Here is a 21,200-nt window from a genome sequence, read left to right as displayed (position 1 = left end):
CTGGCTGAATCCAGCACACAGCCGTTATGCTTATTAGGGCGTTTCATTAATGTTTTTTTGAATTTTTGCTTTGCAGGACATCGATTTTAAAACCTCATAAATAATTTTAAGCATCCCTTGTGTAGGTACTGTGCCATACTATCTGCATGGCCCCAGTGGATAATGAGGTTATTAGCGGTTGCTCTGCAGCAATTTAGCTTCCGATGTGCCGAGCTAGGTAATAAATACTTACCTTGCCACAGGAATGGTTGCATTTACTGACTAGGATGGGATTAGTTTGAAAGGATTTTCAAATTTAAACACAAACAGCAACTTGATGAAAATAGCACCTGACAGGAGACGCAACAATTGCTTGCTTGAGTTGCAAGCTTTAAACATAAGACGTGGCTATTAAATCTGGGGCTTTCTTTTGTGTGCTTGACATACACAGAATATATTAGAAGATGTTGCTATAAACTTGATATGGAGCAAGGCTAAACTTAGTTTTTCATTGGTTCAGATTGTTTTTCAGCCTTAGAAAATGAAAGTGCACTGCTTAGGCTTTTTTCCAGTCAGCAGTTTGTATATATATTTCACTCTGTTATGGAGTCATTGGTTTCTTTTTAAATTTATGTATTTTGGGGTTTGCTTTTACTTTGTGGTAGCAAAATAATACTGTTGTTAAATCCTCTGAAAATCCACAAATTTGCTATTTAAGGTAGTTCTTCAGTTAAGCCTTTCATCTTATTCTTTTGTGCATTTTGGCAACAGTAATTAGAAATAAATCAGTCCGTTCTATTACGTTACATTTTGTGTAGCTCAGAAGAAAAATTGTATACCTGAGAATCAGGGAAACATGCAACCTTTTCACCCAAAGTCATGCACTCTTAAAGAGAAAAATTTGAAAAAAATATTTGTTGAAAAACTTAGAGGGATAAAATAATTTCACTACTTTATCTTGCATAGAAGGGTCTAGTTCCTGTGGTGTCAGGGCTTTAGATGAAACATTTGCAAAACACTGGCTTCTTCTTTTTCCATCAGTATTGGAGAGGATTTACACGTAGAGCTCATACAAGCGTTAACGAGTTATTGCTTAAACACCTTGTCCAGTGATGGGAGAAGAAACCCCGAGAGAGTCTGTGTGTATGTGTGTCAGCAAAGCAGTTTGCTTCCGCATCAAAGGAACGCAGGAGTTGCCATACCAAATCGAGCTAATGGTTCGTTGGTTTGGTGTCTTCCTTTCAGCAGTAGCCAGTAACTGATGTTTCAACAAAAGAAAATAAATCTTTCCAAAGCTCTTAAAATCTAATGCTTTTGGATACCTCTGCAATGTAGGGGAAAAAAAAAAAATCCAGCCTACATTTTGTGTTTCATGACCTGAAGCTGATGTTTTGATTTCCTCTGAATCATCATTTTTCTTTATTGTTTTCAGAAACCGGGAAGTATGTAGAAAATCAGTTGCTTGTGACTTACATCCATTAATGCTTTAGTTGCAAGCACATGGAAACTCCAGTTGTGCATGAACCTTGTCGTAAATGTGATCTAGTCCAGCGTAACTGGAAACAGGTCTTGCCAGGACTGGGTCATTCCCTTCTGCAATCACAGCAGCTTCACAGAGCTGTCACGTTTAAACCCAGTATTTAGGTAGCTGACAGTTTTGTAATATGCTGTTTTTTCTGAATTAATCAGTACCACTAAGTAGAAACTGCAGTGTTTGTAATCTTTTGTGATATTATTGCAGGCATGTTTTGTCGCAGTGCCATACAGCAAAGGGGTAGTATTACCTATTGGGAGAGATAGGTACAGTTGCTTGTTTCAGAGCAGCTAATGTTTGTAGGACTCAGTCGTTCATTGTGCAGTGGAATTCCTGTCCTGTTAGCACTGATAATGAGAAAAATTTCAGAACTTTTTTTAAATTTTCTTGAGAACGTAAATGTGGTGTTTCATGACTCTGGGAGTTTTCTTCCTGTCCTGAAAATTGGACTGAGAGAGAGGATTAGTCCTAAGAACAATCTGGCTGAGGAAGACTGGGTGTCTGTACCTTCCCATACTGGTCCTGGTGATGAAAACAAGCCAAAAGAAGTACTTTTTGTGGTGCTGATTCCCTTGAGTGCTCCCCCCATATCAAGGAGCCCTGACTTATGGGCTCTCTGAACCACCTGATGTCTCTTTATTTACTCTTAATTGGATTTGACTGTGTAAAATTTCAGTACCCTTGGTACCTCGTGGTGAGGAGGTCACAGTTTGATTTCATGCGTGAAGGAATAGGTCTTTCTGCTTCTTTTACTATTGGATAAATTTGATGGATTTTGAGTTTTCTTCCTTCCTAAGTTAAAGGATTCGAAAGTGGTGATCTCAAGGTCTGAAAACATCTTCTCTTTTCAGTCATTGCTTAAAGCTGGAACAAAAGTTTTAAGAGTTTCATTTCTTTTAAATACATCTAATGTAATTTTCAGGAAGGGGAATTAAGACAATTTCCTTACTCTTTCAGTCCATAACTGACAGCAAGAACTGGTTGTCAGAACCTTGTTGTGAGAGTGGCAAAAAAATACCAATTTTAGAATGTGATTTAAATTATATGAGATAATGTCGTCTTACTACAAAAAGGCTAGATGAATCTTGTAATGTTTCTGATGATTCTTATGTTGATCTACTTTTCTAGATGGTTATTGCTATTACAGGTTTTCTTACATGCTTTTTCACTTGATAATATTTCACTGAAAATTTCTGATGGAGAGGAGATACTGCTTTCTGTATTCAGGGAATGATATTTTGCTTTTGATGAAGCAGTTTTTTGTTCATACAAATTGAGTTTTCTAAGAATGAGATGGCTATAATAAACTCTTATGTATGTTTATTTATTTTTAATATTTTCAAGTTGCATGTTGTTAGTACAGTCAAAATAACAACTGTGCTATGCTGGTTTGCTTGCCTCTGATTAAAAATTCAAGTCTCTTCTTCCGATACACCGTTCTTGTATGTCATCCATTATGCTCCTGAGTTTTGCAATACGCAAATACATAGCTCCTGTCTATATAAATTATTCTTATTCAACAAACAGCTTAGTACAAAGTCCTCTTTCATCTCTTTCTTCCAGTTGCTGATATTTTTTTAATGAACACGGTGGGTTTTGTTGCTAACAGTGACTGAACAGAAGTTCTTTATCAAGGTGTTCATAGAGTAACAATAGCTTGCACTGAATCTGCTTTTCATCCTTAAGGATCCCCCAGAACTTTATAAAATTTGGTAGTTCCTACACAACAGGAAGTACTCTGTTACCTACATACATAATTGCTATCTTAAGGATAGAATCAGGTGGAAGCACCACTGAAAAAATTCAGCTAGAGATGTGAAGTGTGTATCAGTGAAATGAAAATAACCCTTTACAAGCAGAATGGAGTTTGCCGTCCAGGAGTCTCATCAGATTGTCACAGTCTGCTACAATAGAGTGGTCAGGCATTGGAACAGGCTGCCCAGGGAAGTGGTGGGGTCACGATCCCTGGAGGTGTTCAAGGAACGCGTAGACGTGGCACTTGAGGACATGGTCTAGTGGGTATGGTAGTGTTGGGTTGATGGTTGGACTGGATGATCTGATAGGTCTTTCACAACCTTAGTGATTCTGTGAATAGTCTTCATAGGTCTGAATTCTCTCTCGAAATCCAAAGTCTGATTATAGCAGAGACATTTTTGTCTGTAGATGTTCTCCAGAGATGTATTCCAAATTCCACCTCTATTTAGCGTGGAAAATAAGATGATAGAGTATCTATGGGAAATTCTGCCAAAACTCAAAATATTTCTGTGGACAAATACGCTGTTACTGAAGAATTTAAAAATGAAGATCTGGAGAAGTTCTGATTTCTCATTGTACAGATCTCTGTATTCCTTCTGTAGGAAGTCTCATCACTACTATCTTCATCATCATCTTTATCGCTGTTTTCTTTTATTGCTATTTCTGGATTTGTTACTCTAGTTATTATTTAGGTTAATACTTTGTTCTTTGTCACAGAGTATCTGCTGCTGATGTTTTGGTCAGGCAGGCTGGGAATCACTTGCCATGTCAGAGCCAGAAATGCCCTCTGCTAGTGGAAGAGGCTTGAAGTGTACCATTGGTCTGAATCTCATGATACCAAAATGCTCATGGGTGTCACTCATAAAGTTAATACTGCGCTTTAAATGTATCGTAAGGGTGTTCAACAGATTTCTTGGACCTTCTTTAAAGAGAAAGAAATTGTGCAAAATCACAAGAACCAAGTCAGATACAATACCATGACAATGCAGTGGGAGCCAAGCCTTCGCAGCAAACAGATTAACCAAGCTTCAGGGATTTTCAAGGTCTAAAAGGACCTGGAGTAGCTGGGTTCTTCATGAGTAAACCTGTTGTTCATTTTATGTATTGTGCATGCTCAAGGTTTTCTTGGAGCACTTTATGTTGTTGGTTTAATTCAGGTCCATACTGTTTTCTGGTCTAACATAAGTCTATTAATATACGTATATAAGTCCTGTTATGGGTTTGAAGTATTGCTGTTTGGCATATTTTCCCTTCTAAGCTGCAAGTCCTCATAGATGTGGAGATCAGCCGTTTGGCACTGGAGCTCTGAGACTTCTTTTTCTGCGCAGACAGATGGGAAACCTTCTTACCCCATAGTACACCTCAGGCTATGCTTGTTTACAGTGGTAACTTGTTCAAGAAGTTTGAGCTTCATTGTCCTGAGATGAGACACACTTGAAAGGGAGAATGTTTTCCCTTCCTTATTACTTTATATTGTTACAGATTACCTCACTGAAGTTGAATTAATATATGCAAAACTGGACTTGAAGTGTATTCAGAGTCTAAATTTTATAGTGCTTTTCTAGCCTGAGGGAAAATTGTTGTCTTGCAGAGGTTTGTAGACAGCTCAAGCAACGTTTTAGATTTGTAGATCAGTCAAATATACAGATGATTACTAGGTTTGAAGTTTCTTTGATGTTTCCATGTAATGTTTCTCACAACACTTAGAGTTGCTTTCTCCAAGGGTATTTTCTGTCCGCTTTGGCTGAGCTCTCTACAAAGGACGTATTGAGTCCATTGCTGAGGTCTGTCTGACCATCTGCTGGAGGTGAAGCCTTTCACCTGTTTTTAGCTTCATCAGCAGTGAAAAGCTTAGGCATGTCAGATGGGTTTTCTCCTAAATTCCAAAGCAACTATTAAAATGTCAGTCTTCACCCTTGTCAGATATAAAGAAGGGTAGTGAAAAGTTAAAAATGTTACTCAATTACTGTAGCCTCTCAAATGGGAAGTTCAATCTGCTGAATGCCATAAGGTTATACCTTTTCTCAATCAATTCTTTGGAGGTGTTATTAGCTACAGAGTTAACAGTCTTGTAGGCATTATGTTTGGAAAGAAGTACATTACTAGGCTAAACATTAACCTGTCCATCAAAGAGGCTTTTGCTGGGCAAAGCATCAACTGTTATGCAAACTGAAGAGATTCATTTCAGTTTGACAGTGATGAGATGTTCACCATGCAGGACCTTTTTCTTCCAGCCACTTCTTCAGTGATCACTTTTGAAGCCAGTTTCCCCCCCTTTGGAGAGCTGTACAACATTTATTGTCTAGCGCAGCGATGATATTAGGTGGCTCTTTGCACCTGGGGTCTTATTTATTTATTTGTTTTCCAATAATTGCATGCAAAGGTAGTGATGGTTGCTGAAACCTTTCCAGAAAAGAGAGAAAAATTATTTTCCCCTAGTTCTACATAATTTTTCCATATTTACTGTAGTAAAAACAAAGTGTGAAAATATTTGATGTGTCCATATAAGCAATTTGTATTTGGGAAATATAACTTTTTCTGTATATTATTACTGCAGTGCATCATAGCTTTAGAATAATTTACCTTGTTGTCAGATTAATGGTTGATTAAGCTAGTGCTTTTCTTGTCATGAGATGTGACAATTGTACTAATTGTTTTAGTAAGATAATACATTTCCAGGAATAAAATTCATGTAATGTCATGATCATTCATTAGAAATCATGTTTTGTGTAGTGAAAGTTAGGACCAATCATTTTAAATGACAGATCTTTTTAAGTTGAGCTTCAATATCCAGGGGGGGAAAAGTTTTTAAAAAGATTCTATCACATGAAAAATTATGTGCAGCTAATATGAAAAAATCACAGCTAATAATTAGCCATTACCTCAAATAACTAGATAATTTTCATCCAGATTTGCTTTGTCTTCCTTAGAGCAAGTTTTAGCTTAGTGTTTCTAGATACTAAAATAAGTTCTGTTTATTCCAAGTTAAAATTTTAAGTGGTGATAATTCTGTATTTTTATCATTGTCGAAATAATATTATATAACCCACATCCTCCCAACTCATGCATTTGTCCTGAAAAAAAGATTTATTCAGTTTAAGCTGTAGTTATGTTACAAAGCATTGCAATGAAAATAATCCCTTCTGATATCCTTTATAGTTTTTTAGTCTGTTTTGGTTGCATAAAGTTTTCTAGAAGTTCAAGAGTTGCTTCTGCTTTTTATACAGCAGTTTAAAAATTGTTATACAATCTTATGCATTGAAATGATTACTGGAAAATATAATTATGTATATATATTTATCACTATAAAAGCAGCAGTGCCAATATTTACAGGCACATTAAAAACTGATTTTTCTTGGAAACAGTGTTCTAGTTTGTCAGAATCCTCTAAGTATCATCTTTAGCTGCTACTCTGACAAATTAACCCAATGAAGTCTGCTACTGAACAAAGAATAATTTTGAGTCTATTATGTCTTTTGTGTCTGTGATGACTCTAATTTAAGCATATTAACAACAGTGTTAAAACATTTGAATGTGGTGGTAATAGAATTGGGCAATTTTTTTCCCCAGATTTTGCATGTGTGCCTCCAGATTATTTTTTAAAGGAAAGAATGAAAATTTGGAATCATTTGGCTTTAGCTCTGAGTTCTCATCCCTGTTCACAATTCTTACTCTTGTGGAGGCATTATTAAAGATTTCCAAGTTCCCAATAGCAATGAAACAAGTTTCACGTTTCATGAGGGCAAGGTTGATCAGAAGAAGCGATAAGCTCTGTTAGTTCTCACTGACCTCATTCTTCGTTTCTACCAAACGATTTCATGCAAGAGGAGGTACTGTCTTCTGGGATAGGTGCTTTCCAGTGGTGCTCAGTGACAGGACCAGGAGCAGTGGGCACAGACAGAAACGCAGGAGGCTCCCTCTGCACACCAGGAAACACTCACTTTTTCACTGTGAGGGTGACGGAGCACTGGCACAGGTTGCTCGGGGATCTGGTAGAGTAGAAGTAGTCTAAAGTAATTTGGTCAGGGTCCAGGGCAACTGGCTGTAGGTGTCCCTGCTTGAGTGGGGGGATGGGGTTGGACCAGATGAGAGGTCCTTCCAACCTCAACCCTTCTGTGATTCTGTGATGATCTTGTAGTAGGCTGCAGATACAACTGTTGTATATTGCTTTTCAGACCTCTGCATAGGAAAATGTGTATAAGTGAGACACAGTTAATTTTATTATCTGTGTTGTGTCACTCTTATCAGGAGCCTTGCAGTTTGACATGACATTTTATCAGCTGTGATTATGTATTATTCAAGGCACACTCTGCCATTATTTATTTTTGGGGTTTTTTCTCCCTTTTATTGTTCAGGTAAATATCAGCTGTCTCCAACGGTGAACATGCCCCAGGATGACACTGTCATTATTGAAGATGACAGACTGTCCGTACTCCCTCCTCATCTCTCTGACCAGTCGTCATCCAGTTCCCACGATGATGTTGGGTTTGGCACTGTTGATGCTGGTGGATGGGCTAAAGCTTCAATTAATGAATCAACAGACTGGTAAGAGCATGGCTTACTGGAAGGAAAAAAAAAATGACTGCAGTTATGTCTTTTTCTTTAGTTTAATTTTTGGCTACTGCTAATACTAATTTTTTTTTAATCTCACTCTTTTCAAACTGGTAATTGTCGCTGTTTCAGGAAAGACGCCTGTACAGAAAATCTTTTAGACTTTCTATTTCTGGTTGCAGAAATCTATTAGACTTTCTATTTCTGAGCTCTGTCAAAGCACATTTGTGGAAATATTATTAATTATTATTAAGACCAAATCAGCATATAGCTGTGTTAATTTGATGATTTGTTATTAATTTAGTTGCCCACTGAGCTGGCTTTGGTAAAAAAAATTTGCAAAATTTAAACACGAGTTTATGAAAGATGAAAGAATAATTCCAATTAGAAATACTTACAGTGAGGTTTATAAATTAACATTTTTAAGTCAAACAAACATTTATTTTTATATTCCAGTATATATATAGGAGCCTTTCAGTAGTTCTTTATACTTTCTTGAATTTCCTAATAATGTACAATAGTTTTAAAATCTGCTTGGAGATGAAGGCAGCTGTTTGCTTTGCCCTAATGTTAATGCTTGTGCAACAAGAATGAGTTAAGATTTCCTTATTATGCATGAAGAAATAACTTCCATAACATCATATGATGATTTGTAGCTGTCATGCAAAGGCAGTGTAGCATGGTAGTCCCACATTTAAAACTATGGAAAGTAATTTTACTCTATATGTTAGATATGTAGTAAAAATAATTTCTGTGAATGTTAGGTTGACTCAAGTTACTTTTATACATTATAGGAGTCCTAAAGAGAAACACATTGAGCTCCATTATTGACTTGCTTAGGGTCCTAGCAAAGAAATACTGTTTATTGCTTAGGTAGTACAGTTAATACAGATCTAAGATTTAATTTGCAAGTCCTGTAATTATCTATAGTAATACCAAAATAAAAGCCCACCCCTGTACACTGCCACTTCTTGAAGATAGATAATTACCACAAATGGTGTGAAGTATATGAATTTTCTTATTTTTCTTGCCTCTTGAGCCTGTTATGAATGTGTCAGCAATATCTTAATAAAACAGCAGTAGCACCTGCCAGCTGATATGCACCTGTCAGCTTCTTCTTTGCTTTATATTAGTTTATTTCATCTTGTGTCCAGAAACTGAGTTCTCTATTTTAAGCACTGTTTTAATGATTGCATAAAATGGTACATTTTTTTCATCTTCATTTGCAATTTTTTTTTTTAATGTTGCAGCTCTGCCTTTGGACAAGTCATACCTGTAATTTGGGGCCTTGAAAAGTCCATCCATCTTTTGTAAAAGCTTTTAGAGCCGAGAATCTGAGACATTTAAATAGAATAGTACTCAAGGCTGCACATAATAGCTTATTGCTGAGGGAATTTTTTTAGCCGAATATGAGCAAAAACCTGCAGCATAAAATAAAAGCCCATTTGAAACCTGCAGATGCTTTTACATTTACTTCTGCAGCTTATCTTGCTATTCATATACTTCTTTGAAAATGAATGTAACAGTAAAGAAAATAGGGATTAGATATTGTGGAATTGATCACCCTCAAAACCTTTAAACGTGTGTCTTTATGAGGAATTGTAAAGGTCTTCAGATAAAATTGCACTTAAAAGAGTAGATCAGTTCAGCGCCTTCTTACATAATGTATTCTATTTGTAAAAAAGTAAATAGCAGTAGAATTGGATTGTTGCATTAATTTCCTGCTGCTAATGGATGAAGGAAGACTTGTAAAACGAAGGTGCATTGTATGATTTGGCTGGGAGGCACAAAGGGTAAAACTAAGAACATGGATGAAGGGTTATCCAAACAAGAATGGCAGCTGTTCTGAATCACAGAAGAAAATGTAAGCTTTTCCAGCCTCACAATATCTCCCTAATCCTTGATGAAAATGTTATGAAAACAAAGGGGCAATAAGACAGGATTAATAAGTGGAATTTTAATAACATCGAGGGTCAGAAGACGGTTACATTCTTTGAAGGATCAGCTGTCATTCCAGAAACCTTATTTGTTAAGTATGCTAGAATATAGTAAATTGCATTTGGCATTGCTTAATGACTTGCACCAAATTCACCTTCTGTCTCTTATTAATGTAGTTGAAAAATATTAAAATGAGGCATTTTTAGGGGCATTGGTTTGTCATCTGTGCTCACTGGCTTTTCCAGTTACGGATCTTCACAGGGTTTTTGAATACTTTCAGGCAATGTACATGTATTCAATCTCCTGTGGTCCGCGCCTTCCTTAATTACAAAAACATGCTCGTGTGACATCAGTAATAGAAATAAACCAATACATGAAAACTTGATGACTCTACACAGGGCTCAGATATTTGTACTGTAAAAAAGTATGAGATGTCATTATGTCAGAGAGAAAGTAGTTTTTTGGTGCTCACTAGTGCCTTTAGTATGCAGGATGCTATGCAAACATGAAGCAGTAACTCCCTGCTAAGTGTGTGTGGAAGGTAGGTGTGTAAGGGAATCAGAGAGAAACCCACTAAAGGTGGGATCAGTGGAAACACTGGCATCTGATCTCCAGAATTCCCAGTTTCCGATGCTGTGCCCAGACCCCACTGCTCTCTCTGGGACATGTGGTGCCCTTTTCATGCTTTAACTTCGGAGTTTTAGTCTGTTCCTGGGACTTCAAGTTGAATATATATGTGCACGCTGTATTTACATGAAAATGATATTCAGCTTTATTAGAAGCTTTATATATGCAGATCAAAGCAAGCTCAGATGAAAAAAGGAGCATCCAGCCAAAAGAAATAATTTTAGAAATTCACCCTTTTTGAAGAAAGCGTCACCGGATACATTTTGCTCGGCGAGATGAAGCCGGTCATCTTTAACTAACGTGAGCTATGTTAACAGATGTTGCTGGAGAAAATTCTCACTTAGTAAACCCACATTTTTCTGGCCTTCAGAGGCAGGGCTGACTAACTGAGCCAGAAACTCTTGTGTGGCCTTGGGAAAGTCATTTATGATCTGATTATGAAAGGTGTTGAAACCCTGTAAGTTCAGCTGAGTCACTCGGAGCATGTTTTCAGGCTTAGGTGGTTCTTACACAGCTACGTGTTGGGCTGCTGTAAATGCCAGAAGTGTCTATTGGCCTTGTCGGGTTTATCTTTCTATCATGTGGAGATAATTTTTTCCCCCGTTTTGTAGGAGTGAATATGAGGACTAAATAGTTATTTTTGAGTTGAGGCTCTGATTCATCAGAGCTTTTAAGCATATGCTTCAAAACGTTGCTAAATCGTGCAGACATCTCTGAAATAGTTGCAGTAATTAAATGTAAAACATTATGAGTCTGAGCCAGAAACGTTAAAGTCAAAAGGCACTTGACATTGACTTTATTCGTATAAGCTCTGATCCTGCTCTCGCTTAAGTATTATATGCTTGTCACATGCACATACCTTATTATTTGTAAATGTGCCACTACTAGACTGAATTTCTTCTAGGCTGCCTGGTAACGCGGACAACGATTTTCATCCTTTAGAGCACTTGATGCCATTGGACACTTTTCCTTACTTCTTTTCACTGTTGTGGCTAATACCCAGGTTTTTCTTGATCAAAGATGCTTCTATAAATTACAGTACCTGGCATACATAAGCATGTTCACGTTACGTAATTTAAAAGTGTAAGTCGATTTCTGCAGGAATTTGCTATTTGCCTGTTTCTGGCTAGGTATGAGATGTGTATGATGCCTACCCCTTAAAATAGAAAATAATTCTTTTGAAACATGCTACTGAACACGTATGAGCATGTACGTATAGAATATTTTGAATGGCATTTAGTCTCTTGGGAGATCTCAGTGACAAAATATTTAGCTTTTTTGTCTTGGAAGTACAAAAGCAATATCTGGGGATTTTGAGGGACCTTTTTCATATTGGAGAAATCGTGAAAAATACTCATTTTTTTCAGTATTTTATGCATGTTGACTTCTTTTTATGCCAGCTGAAGTAGAAATCTCAATACTTTGTGCTATTTTTAATACTCTCCCCTTTTTCAGAAGTAGGAAGACCTTTGTGTGAATTTCCTTTCATATTGTTTATTAGCAGTAAGTGATTGGTTGGACTCGATGATCCCAGAGTTCCTTTCCCACCTAAATGATGCTATGACCTTGCTTTTTTTTTTTTGTTGTCTTTTATTGTTTTTAACATGCATTGTGACACACTGCAAGCCTAGGGTTTAGCTTGAGCGCCAAATTTTGTCTGCATTCTTCCAGTCATGCTTCTGGCAACTTTTGACCAATATGAATACATCTGTCTTCAACATGCTTCTGATGAAGCACGGTGAAACGCAGATTGCTGCTCGCTGAAGACGTGACTCTCAGCCGAAGGCGTGTGACAAACCTACAGAAGAGACTGAAACTGAGTTCAGTTAGCCCTGATTATCATGTAGTGGTAGAAGCATTGTGACAAATACTTGCTCTGTAGTGAAGTAATGAGTAAAAATATGTATGTCATGGCCAGGTTGAAACCAGGAGATGCTGTGAAAAATTTGCAAATGATTTCACGCATGGAGATAAATTTTAATGCAAAGTCTTTAATTGAATAAGTTTATTAAAGGTCTGTGGGCTTCAGACAGGACAGATTCTATTTATGCTTTACTGAAAAAAATTTGTGATGAAGAAAAATCTGATAATGTGCTGTTAGCAGAATATATTTCTTTCTCATGAAGAGAACGGAACTGGTTTCTTCTCCCTCAAATTATTCCTCTATCGGGGCTGTGGATACTGATTGTATGTGTATAGTACACTGATATGTACTACTTTAATTAAAACTCAGAGTGAAATTCTTGATACTTTTTAACTGGAATTGCTTGATGCAGTACAACAAACGCGTCATGTGTGTAACCGACTACTTGCAATGGATCGTTTAAAAATGTGTACTTCATTGCTGGTAGAAGTCACGTGCTAAATAAATGCTTTTCTCTGCGGAGTGAAAGGTTGCGTGATCTTGATAAATGTTCGCATGGTTTTTTTTCCCTTCTTACAGCACTCTTAGTCCAGATGTTGATCCAGTGCTTGCCTTCCAGCGAGAGGGTTTTGGACGCCAGAGCATGTCAGAAAAGCGTACAAAGCAATTTTCAGATGCCAGTCAGTTGGAGTTTGTTAAAACACGAAAATCCAAAAGCATGGATCTAGGTAGTGAGTGATATTTTTTTCAATTATTTTATTTGAACCTGATTTTCATGTTGTAAGTATATAGATTTTGTAATTCCAAATACATTGTTTATGCCCAGTACTATTGCACGTAATGGTAATTTTTACTGGTGGAAAGTAAAGTATGCTTAATGTGAATGGCCAAGTGGCCTGCGTATTGTTTGTACCACTTGTAAGTGTCCATACATTTTAATGGCATAGCCCTCTGGATATATGGTTATACATAAACATAAAAGTTATTTATTAAAATGGAGGTGAAAAGTGCATTTACCAATCCACATACAATAACAGCGTAAAACTGTACCATGCTGTGGTTCTGCAGAGACAGGAGTATTCTCAGTTTGTGATTATAATGCAATTAGCCTTAAAGATCCTTCATAGTCTCTTGTTTTATAGATGGATTTTGATTAAGATATTAAAGATGCAAGTATTTTCTTGAAGAGTTCATTCAGAATTAGAAAATGGGGCTAGTATGACATCTGGTTGAGACCCAATCTTTAATATTTATATCAGAAGCCCTATCAAGTAGCAGCAGCTAAGACAGGCAACCTACTATAATCACTGTAACTGGTAAAACAATTGAGAATAAGTAATTGCTAACAAACCCATCTATTCTTTTTTTTGCCACTGAATTTAGATTCTGAAGTGCAGAATCTAGTAACCTTAAACAGTGAGTTTTGGATGTTTTAAACACACAAAATTCCCCACTCAGAATAATAGAATATAATACGATTCGCTCCTTTCCAATAATTGTGACTATCTTAACTGCAGTCCCTAATTCACCAAATTCCTCAGGAGACAGTAAGGTTGGCGCTGTTGACTTGTCTTGACTAGCTGTGATGTGCTAACGTGTCAATAACATATTGTACCTGCCTGTGATGTGAACATGACTGACATTGCATGAAGGTTACGAGTTTGCTGCCACTTCTACCCAGAATGTTTGCTTACTGTTGCAGTTTATTTGCATGAAGTATGACATTGCTGAGGTCCCCTAACTTGAAAAAACAATATGCAAAACAGAAGGAATGTTGGATGCATGTGGGGCATGGGCACTAACTGGGCTAACCATTATACATTTACCTTTTAACAGTAGCTGACGAGACTAAGCTCAGTACAATGGATGACCAGAAAACAGGTAAGAATTGACAGCAAGGCTGTTGCTATAGAAACCGTGGTCAAAGCAGCTTACCACAATTACAAAACTGCCAGTCAAATTGCATGAAAACATGAATATTCCAGTACTTGCATGGCTGCTTTCTCTTGTTGTGAATAATCAAGTCGTACAGAAAAAGAAAATTCTTTGTGGAGATAAGTATCTAGTATCTGTATTCAAGCAGGTTGTACATGGGACTGTAGGTAGACACCTGTTTCTACACAGTTGTTTGGATTGTTTTGTCCTTTCAAAAAAATTTTGGAAAATCTAGCTTCAGACTCTAATGTGCAGAGAGATGATGTAGCCGAGCCGAATGGTTGGCTATTACAGTGCTTGGAAATAGTTATTTTAATTAGGAAGCTGCTACCTTTGCCTTAAGTGGTCATCAGATGCACGTTGTGAGTTGCGCTGAAGATTCTCAGTGCAAGTTGATTTGCCTTTGGAGCTGAAACCCGAGCGTCCTAACAGAACAAAAGAATATGTAAATAGAATCCTTTCCACATACCATCAATCGCAACATTTCACACAATGATAATGAGAAATAGCTTTCAAAGCTTTTTTTTTATTAGTAATTAAAATAATGCACCAGCTGCAATTAGGAACCTTTATGATTTATTAATATAAGTTAGCTTTTGACTTTTGGAATGCTATTTTAATTAGGCTAGATCCAGAGGACACCATAATGTTACTTAGCTCTAATTAGGAACAATTCACCTTTTTAACCCGAAAATATTATTTATTTTAACATGATTTGGGGAATAGGGCATTCTCTGCAGAATTTACAACTAATAATTCACAACTGCATCTCTGTTTAACCACACTTTATAACATGAGTAGGAATACTGAAAAGCTGAAACTAATCAAGTGATAAAATTACAATTTTTATTTAAACAGCTAAAACTTCTAGCTCTTAAAATATGGCAGAATATGGCCACAGACTTGCAGCTTTACAAATTGAGAATGAGTACACAAAATTAAAATGTATGAATGTTTTAAAGGATTAAAGCCATCAGTGTGTGAGTGTATGAATTGTGTTAATGGGTGTGGGCTTAAGAATCAATGCTTAAGAACTGCCTTCACCCCTAAGCATTGTTCAATTAAAAAGAGTTACAGATCAAACTCAGAATTACTGTAAAGTATTTTTCATTTTCTTATTAGTCTGCCTGTTTGAACGGGATGTGATTAGAATGGTGTTAAACATGGGTGTTTTAGTAAAACATGATGCTTAGTTTTTAAAAGTGCCTTGTGTTTTTGGTGGTATCAATAGAGGGTGGTATTAATTGAGTGTAGTTTTTCTCCATGTGTAACACCTGGATTAAATTCCAAAAAGAGAGACAAGTCAGACAACTTGGGTGCAAGAGCATGACTGTAACCGTCTGGACTAAGCAGTTACATGTTTTGTGTGCAGCAAGCTCAGTGGCTGGAAAAAGAGTAAAACACCTTTTATTGTACTTTCATTTTATTTATCTTGCATGCTTTTAACCAGGTTTTGTATATAAACACTCTATTTCTCCCATTACTGAAGATGGATGTGGTTGTTAAACAAACCACTTATCATAATTTGGCTTAAAAATTATCTGGTTCCAAGACAAAAAAAATGCTTCAAATGTGTGGTGAACTGTGTTTTAATGAACTCTAGAAGCCAGAAGACTTCAGCATATATTTACTTTAGAAAAAAATAAAAACAAACTCTGTTACAGTCAGAGTTGGACCTAATAGTATTGGCTAAAAAGGAGAGTGTAGAACTCACCAGTCCTAGTTACTTTAATAGATTTTTAATTATTTTCCTTTCTATAGCTCACTTGAAGTGCCTAATCCTGGCAGTGTTTACAGTTCAACCTAGAGGTTAGAAGTATATTCAGTAGCAATTGAGCGTGGTTCATTTATTGAGACTCAGGCATGCTGCAGTTCTAGGTAGTTATTTTTCCATGTACACATTGTGAAAATGAAAAAGAAAGGAAAAAAATCAAAGAATGTTTATTTAAATTGTTTATTTATTTTTATACATTGCTTTTAAAATTGTATTATGAAATGGAATCAAAGCTAAACTATTTATGATGCAGTTGCTTGCTCTATTCCTCCTCTGGTCTCTCCAGCTGAAATGTTACTCTTCTAGTGTATGAATTGAACTAGAAATAGAAGAATTTATTAGATCAAATGGAGCAGATGTTAGTACATCAATGGGCTCACTGCTAATGTCCTTTAAGAAAGTGTTTGAAAGTAAACTTTGTGCCTTTGCAAAACTGGTTTAATCAAATCAAGTGAAGATTTTGGCATTAGTTGCTGATAGAATTTAACCTGAGAGTTAGTAAAAATGTTTCAAAGAGAAAACAGCTTGTAATTTTAAATCATTGAAAAGTGCTTTAAAATTTAAAAGCCTTTAAAATTTGTCACTGAAGGAAACAGTGAAGCAAACATCATGTATCTTTTGACACCGTGCTTTTTGCCTTTGCAAATCGCCCAAGTGGATTTGTGGCACTGTGTAAATGCTTCACATGAGGTGGGAGAAGTGGAAGCACAATGAGTTGTTCGACAGCATCAGCACAAGGGAAAAACAGAGGGCTTGGAGCAGCACGTGGGCTTTGTGTGATGTATGTGTACTCACTGTCTCCTTGGGTCCGTATGTGATGTGGTGGGGGCTGCCTGTGCCGTCGCCCGGCCAGCCGCGATGCATGAGCAGAGGGTGGTGCGTGGCCTGGAGAGCAAGGCTTGGCTGTGGTCCCGAGGGTTGGCCCGCTGGGGACACAGGGAGTGGTGATACGTGTGTGGTGGGCCGGGGCGGTGCTCGGCGGGGTGGTGCGAGCACATTAGAAGCCCTTGTGGGGCGGACAGGGGTGTGTGGCATGTAGAGTAGAGCCGGACGGGCGAGCGTGTAAGCGGAACGTGTGGGGAGGCTGCGCACACGGTGGCAGGCACAGCAGGAGGACTGCTGAGGAACAGAGGGATGACTCTGCCTCAAAGGATATTGGTTAATAAAATTGTCAGAAAGGAAAATTTAGATAAAATTCAAATTTTAAAAATGATAAAAGAATCCCTTTTATCCCTCAGTCATATAAAGATGCTTTAGGTAGATGTGTCTTTTTCTCTTCCTTTTTTCTACTTCAAATTCTGATGTCACAATAGAAGTAGAACTCATTCTGAGCTGATAACATTTCTGATGATTACCACCAGCGCTGTAAGGCCTAGGAGAAAGTGCTGACATTTTTGTATTTAGAAAACAAGGTTTTGATGTGACTCATAAATTTTAAACAGAATCAATTTTAAAGGAAGTTTGCTGTATCTCACCAGATTATGGGTAAACAACTCGCTTTCTGGCTGGTGAATTCTAGTAATAAATTCTGAACTCCCTCCATGTAGAGAGTGGCTTAACTCTATATTTTGAAAGTAGTAGACTTGCTATGAAGTGACCATAGAAGATAGTGAAGGTATTAAGATACTCATAGCTTTATGCTCACAGTGCTTAAATTGCTTGCGAAAGGATGCCTTCCCCTTGCAAATTCTGTGACTTGTCCTCATTTGTGTTCATGGCCACCCAGGTTTAATAAATATTCCTATCGTATCTGTAATCCGTTATTAGTTTTACAGTACTCAGGGAACATTAGGTCATATCCCATCTAGCTTTTCCTTTGGGAAAGCACAACTTACATAAATACAGTTCTCACAAAGATCTGTATTGGGTGACAGGAAATGGATTTTTTTACATGTCCTTTATGAACATAAATGGGCACGTAAATGCCTTCTTTATAATTACTGTTTACAGAAAGAGCCACTCAGTAATTAGGAAAAGATATATGAGCATTTTATTTCCAGGTTGCAAGGCAGAATCTGGAATAAGGAAGTTTACAGTAAGTTGCCGTGTAAGAGGATACCCTTTCGTTTTGTATATGAAATTGAATCTGTCAAACAGCTGGTTTATATAGGGTAGTCCTGTTTCCTCTTTTTTTCCTTCAAAATGTTGCATTGATTTTTTCCTGTCTCATGGATTGTGTTTAACAAAATACAGTGTCAAAAAATAAAACACAAAACCTCATTTCTTGTGCACTGCAGGCATGAGGAGAGGAATAGCAGATTTTGGCATCTGCTGCTGAGTGGATAGTTTTATGGAGTACTGTTGTCAGCTGGAGTCCTCTAACTCGGTAAAGAGAGTGTTATGTAAAAATACTTACCTTAGACTTCAGCCCATGTTCAGAAGTTCGATGGACCTGGAGTGCCGTTGTTGGTGCAGCTGGGGAGCCATCAAACTCCCCTTGTCCCAGCTGCTGCTTTTGTTGGCCCCAGCAGCTGCGCTCTGCCCCCAGCCATCCTCCTGACCCTCTGCCCTCCAGCAAGTACGGGCTCGGAGTGAGATCGGCTTCTTCTAGGAGATGCGAATTCACCAAGATGAAATTTCTCATTTGCTGTGAGTGTGTTTATTTCTGGCCAAGGGTCCAATCAGCAGGACTCTGGACCGCGGCAGGAACCAAAGTGCAGGAGCTGTGTTGAGCTGTGAAAGAGGATTTTTGTTTTGTTTCCATGTACGAGTTCATCTTATCAGTAGGGGAGCTGAAGGGGGCCAGTTTGACAGCTGCTGTTTGAATCTATTTGATCTGGGGGATTTTAGTTTAACTTAATTGCTCAGACATTTAATACCTGAGTAGAAAATGAAAGTGTTTGCTGCATTGCTCCATCTCATACCAAGTTAGCAAAAAACGTAGAGAAGATTTGCCATGCTGGTATTCTGCATCCCTTCTCTAGATCCAGCCACTCCCTTCCTCCCCCCAGTACGGAAAGTGAAAGAAGCAGTTTTCAGTAGTGCAGTAGCAGTTTTCCCCAGTGTAAGGTAACTTCACATACCTTTGTTAAAGAACAGTGACAGATACTCTCGCTTCTCCCCCCTCTTATCTGCTGGAATAGGGTTCAACTCCAGAGCTTTGTATGCTTCTGAGATAAATACTTTAAATAGATAATTTTCCTTTATCATATTATTTACACTGGACCTTGCTTAAAATGTATTGTTCATTGGTTGGGTGGGTATTCCTGAGGGTTCAGCACTTGGCTCTGTTGCTCAGTGCTTGCCGCCTTTGAAATTTGTCTTTCTCTGCCTCTGTCAGATGAGGATAGGGATATCATCGGAGCAACAACCCACCACCTTGGACTGCTGCAGGGCCACAACACCCACCTCTGTTCTGCTCCCTTTGGGTAGAGAAAAAGTGGGCTTTTACATTATAGGCAAGGGATATCGTTTTGAAGCTTCAGGAAATGTAGCTCTGATGATGATGTCCCACCTCAACTTATCTCTCCAGCTGCAAATCCTATGGAAAAACTAGCCAAGGCTATACTGTACCTTTGATTGACTTGAAATAACTTCAACTAAATGCACTGATATTTTCTCCCCTGAAAGATCTCTCCCAGTTTTAACCATAATATGAGATCTAACTGTGCAGTCGTCAGCTGATTTGCACTGTGAATGTGTGTATCTGAAACCAGAGTCTAGACATTTAGTCCAGAAACCTGAGCAGAAAAGTCTGGGTGGGGAAAGGCTTTCGCAGAATATGTCCGGGGCTTTCTTGGCACGCCTCCGGAGGTGCTGCAACGTTAAGAGCTGTCCTTAGCCCCAGCTGTAGTGCTGCCCAAACATCAGCCTGGTGACTGCCAGGAATGCGTTTCTTTTCCAGCTGGATAACTTGTATTGGCTGACTAATTGGGTCCTTTCCACAGATTATTTTTAAACAACTTCACAAAATCCCAGCAAGTCAACTGATACTTCTCAGAACCATTTCATTATGAAATTGTTAGCAATTTGATGCAAGTCTTTAAAACTCAATTAAAAGCAAACAGCATGTTCCTTGAAGCCAGAAGTCAGGCTATGTTGCAAGACTGTAACTCTAAACACAATAGGATTCATGCCTATAATCCACTTTCTGTTCGTCGGTTGCTAGTATATATGAAATATTCTGCTCAAAACAAAAATAATTGTTTTGTTTGATGCCATTAGATAGGTACCACTGGGTTTTTTAAATTTTTTTATGAGCTATGTTTTTAAAGCCCCATGATTACTTTATCATTCAAATTGTTAGAATAATAGTAATGGATGTTGGTCTCCCTTGACTGATTTGACAAGCCAGACATTGCTAACATTGTCGGTTTCGTTGACTATGACTTGACATGCTCGTTCACTTCTGAGACCAGCAAATCTGTGGAGAATTCCCTACAGATTATTGAGAGATGATGTGAATAATGTTAAGTGTGTCCCCAAAGACTTTCAGGATGGATGTGCATAATCAAGCATGCAGTTCTCAATACTAACTCTAATTACTTTTTTTTCCTCCCCCTAAATCACTAAGGTTCTCCAACCAGAGATGTGGGGCCTTCATTAGGTCTGAAGAAGTCCAGCTCATTAGAAAGTCTGCAGACAGCCGTTGCTGAGGTGACTCTGAATGGTGATATTCCCTTCCACCGCCCACGCCCGCGAATTATCCGAGGACGAGGCTGCAATGAGAGCTTCAGAGCTGCCATAGACAAATCATATGATAAACCTGTAGCAGATGATGATGATGAAGGCATGGAAACATGTGAGTAAACTATTGCTGTACATAAAGAATGCTAACAACATAGGTTAATTCCTTTACAAAGTGATTCAAGTAGTAGTAGATAATTTTAGGATTTTAAAAGAGTAGAACTAACTTCATCCTTTGTTTCAGGCTTTTTCCCTTCATATGCATTAACAGATTGCAATACTGCAGCTTCCTTCCTCTCTAAAATAAGGGAATAAGATTATCAGAAGTATGTTTATTGAAATGACTATGAAAATTTTCTGTAAGACAGCTAATTAACTTACTAATGTAAAATTAAAAAAAATTGCAGAGAGACAAAGTATCACTGAATGTATGTTACAAAAATACACGCATCTAACTTTGAAAGAGCACATTTGTAGTGTCTGGGGGAAAAAAAAGAAATCACTGTCCTTTAATTAGAGTGAGTAAGGCTGGCAGATCTAATAAAATATAAAGTTAATGATCAGCTATTACCCACCCTAATGGGGATTCATTTACATTTTCAGTTCTTTAACCCGAA

General features: G+C 37.7%; 1 protein-coding gene across 1 annotated transcript; it reads left to right on the top strand.

Annotated features, from left to right (window-relative positions):
• Positions 1 to 1,091: 1,091 nt before the first annotated feature.
• On the top strand, positions 1,092 to 20,698 carry LOC104516286 (partitioning defective 3 homolog; the record flags this gene model as incomplete). The annotated part of the gene is made up of 5 exons (XM_010160572.1): positions 1,092 to 1,233; positions 7,624 to 7,813; positions 12,828 to 12,976; positions 14,085 to 14,129; positions 20,471 to 20,698. Coding segments are annotated over exons 1-5 (754 nt in total), but the record flags the coding sequence as incomplete, so codon positions are not given.
• Positions 20,699 to 21,200: the final 502 nt, after the last annotated feature.

Source organism: Eurypyga helias, unplaced genomic scaffold, assembly GCF_000690775.1.
Source record: "Eurypyga helias isolate BGI_N326 unplaced genomic scaffold, ASM69077v1 scaffold3401, whole genome shotgun sequence".
NCBI lineage: Eukaryota > Metazoa > Chordata > Aves > Eurypygiformes > Eurypygidae > Eurypyga > Eurypyga helias.
Note: the sequence above shows the minus strand (reverse complement) of the source record. Positions and strands in the feature narration are given on the sequence as shown.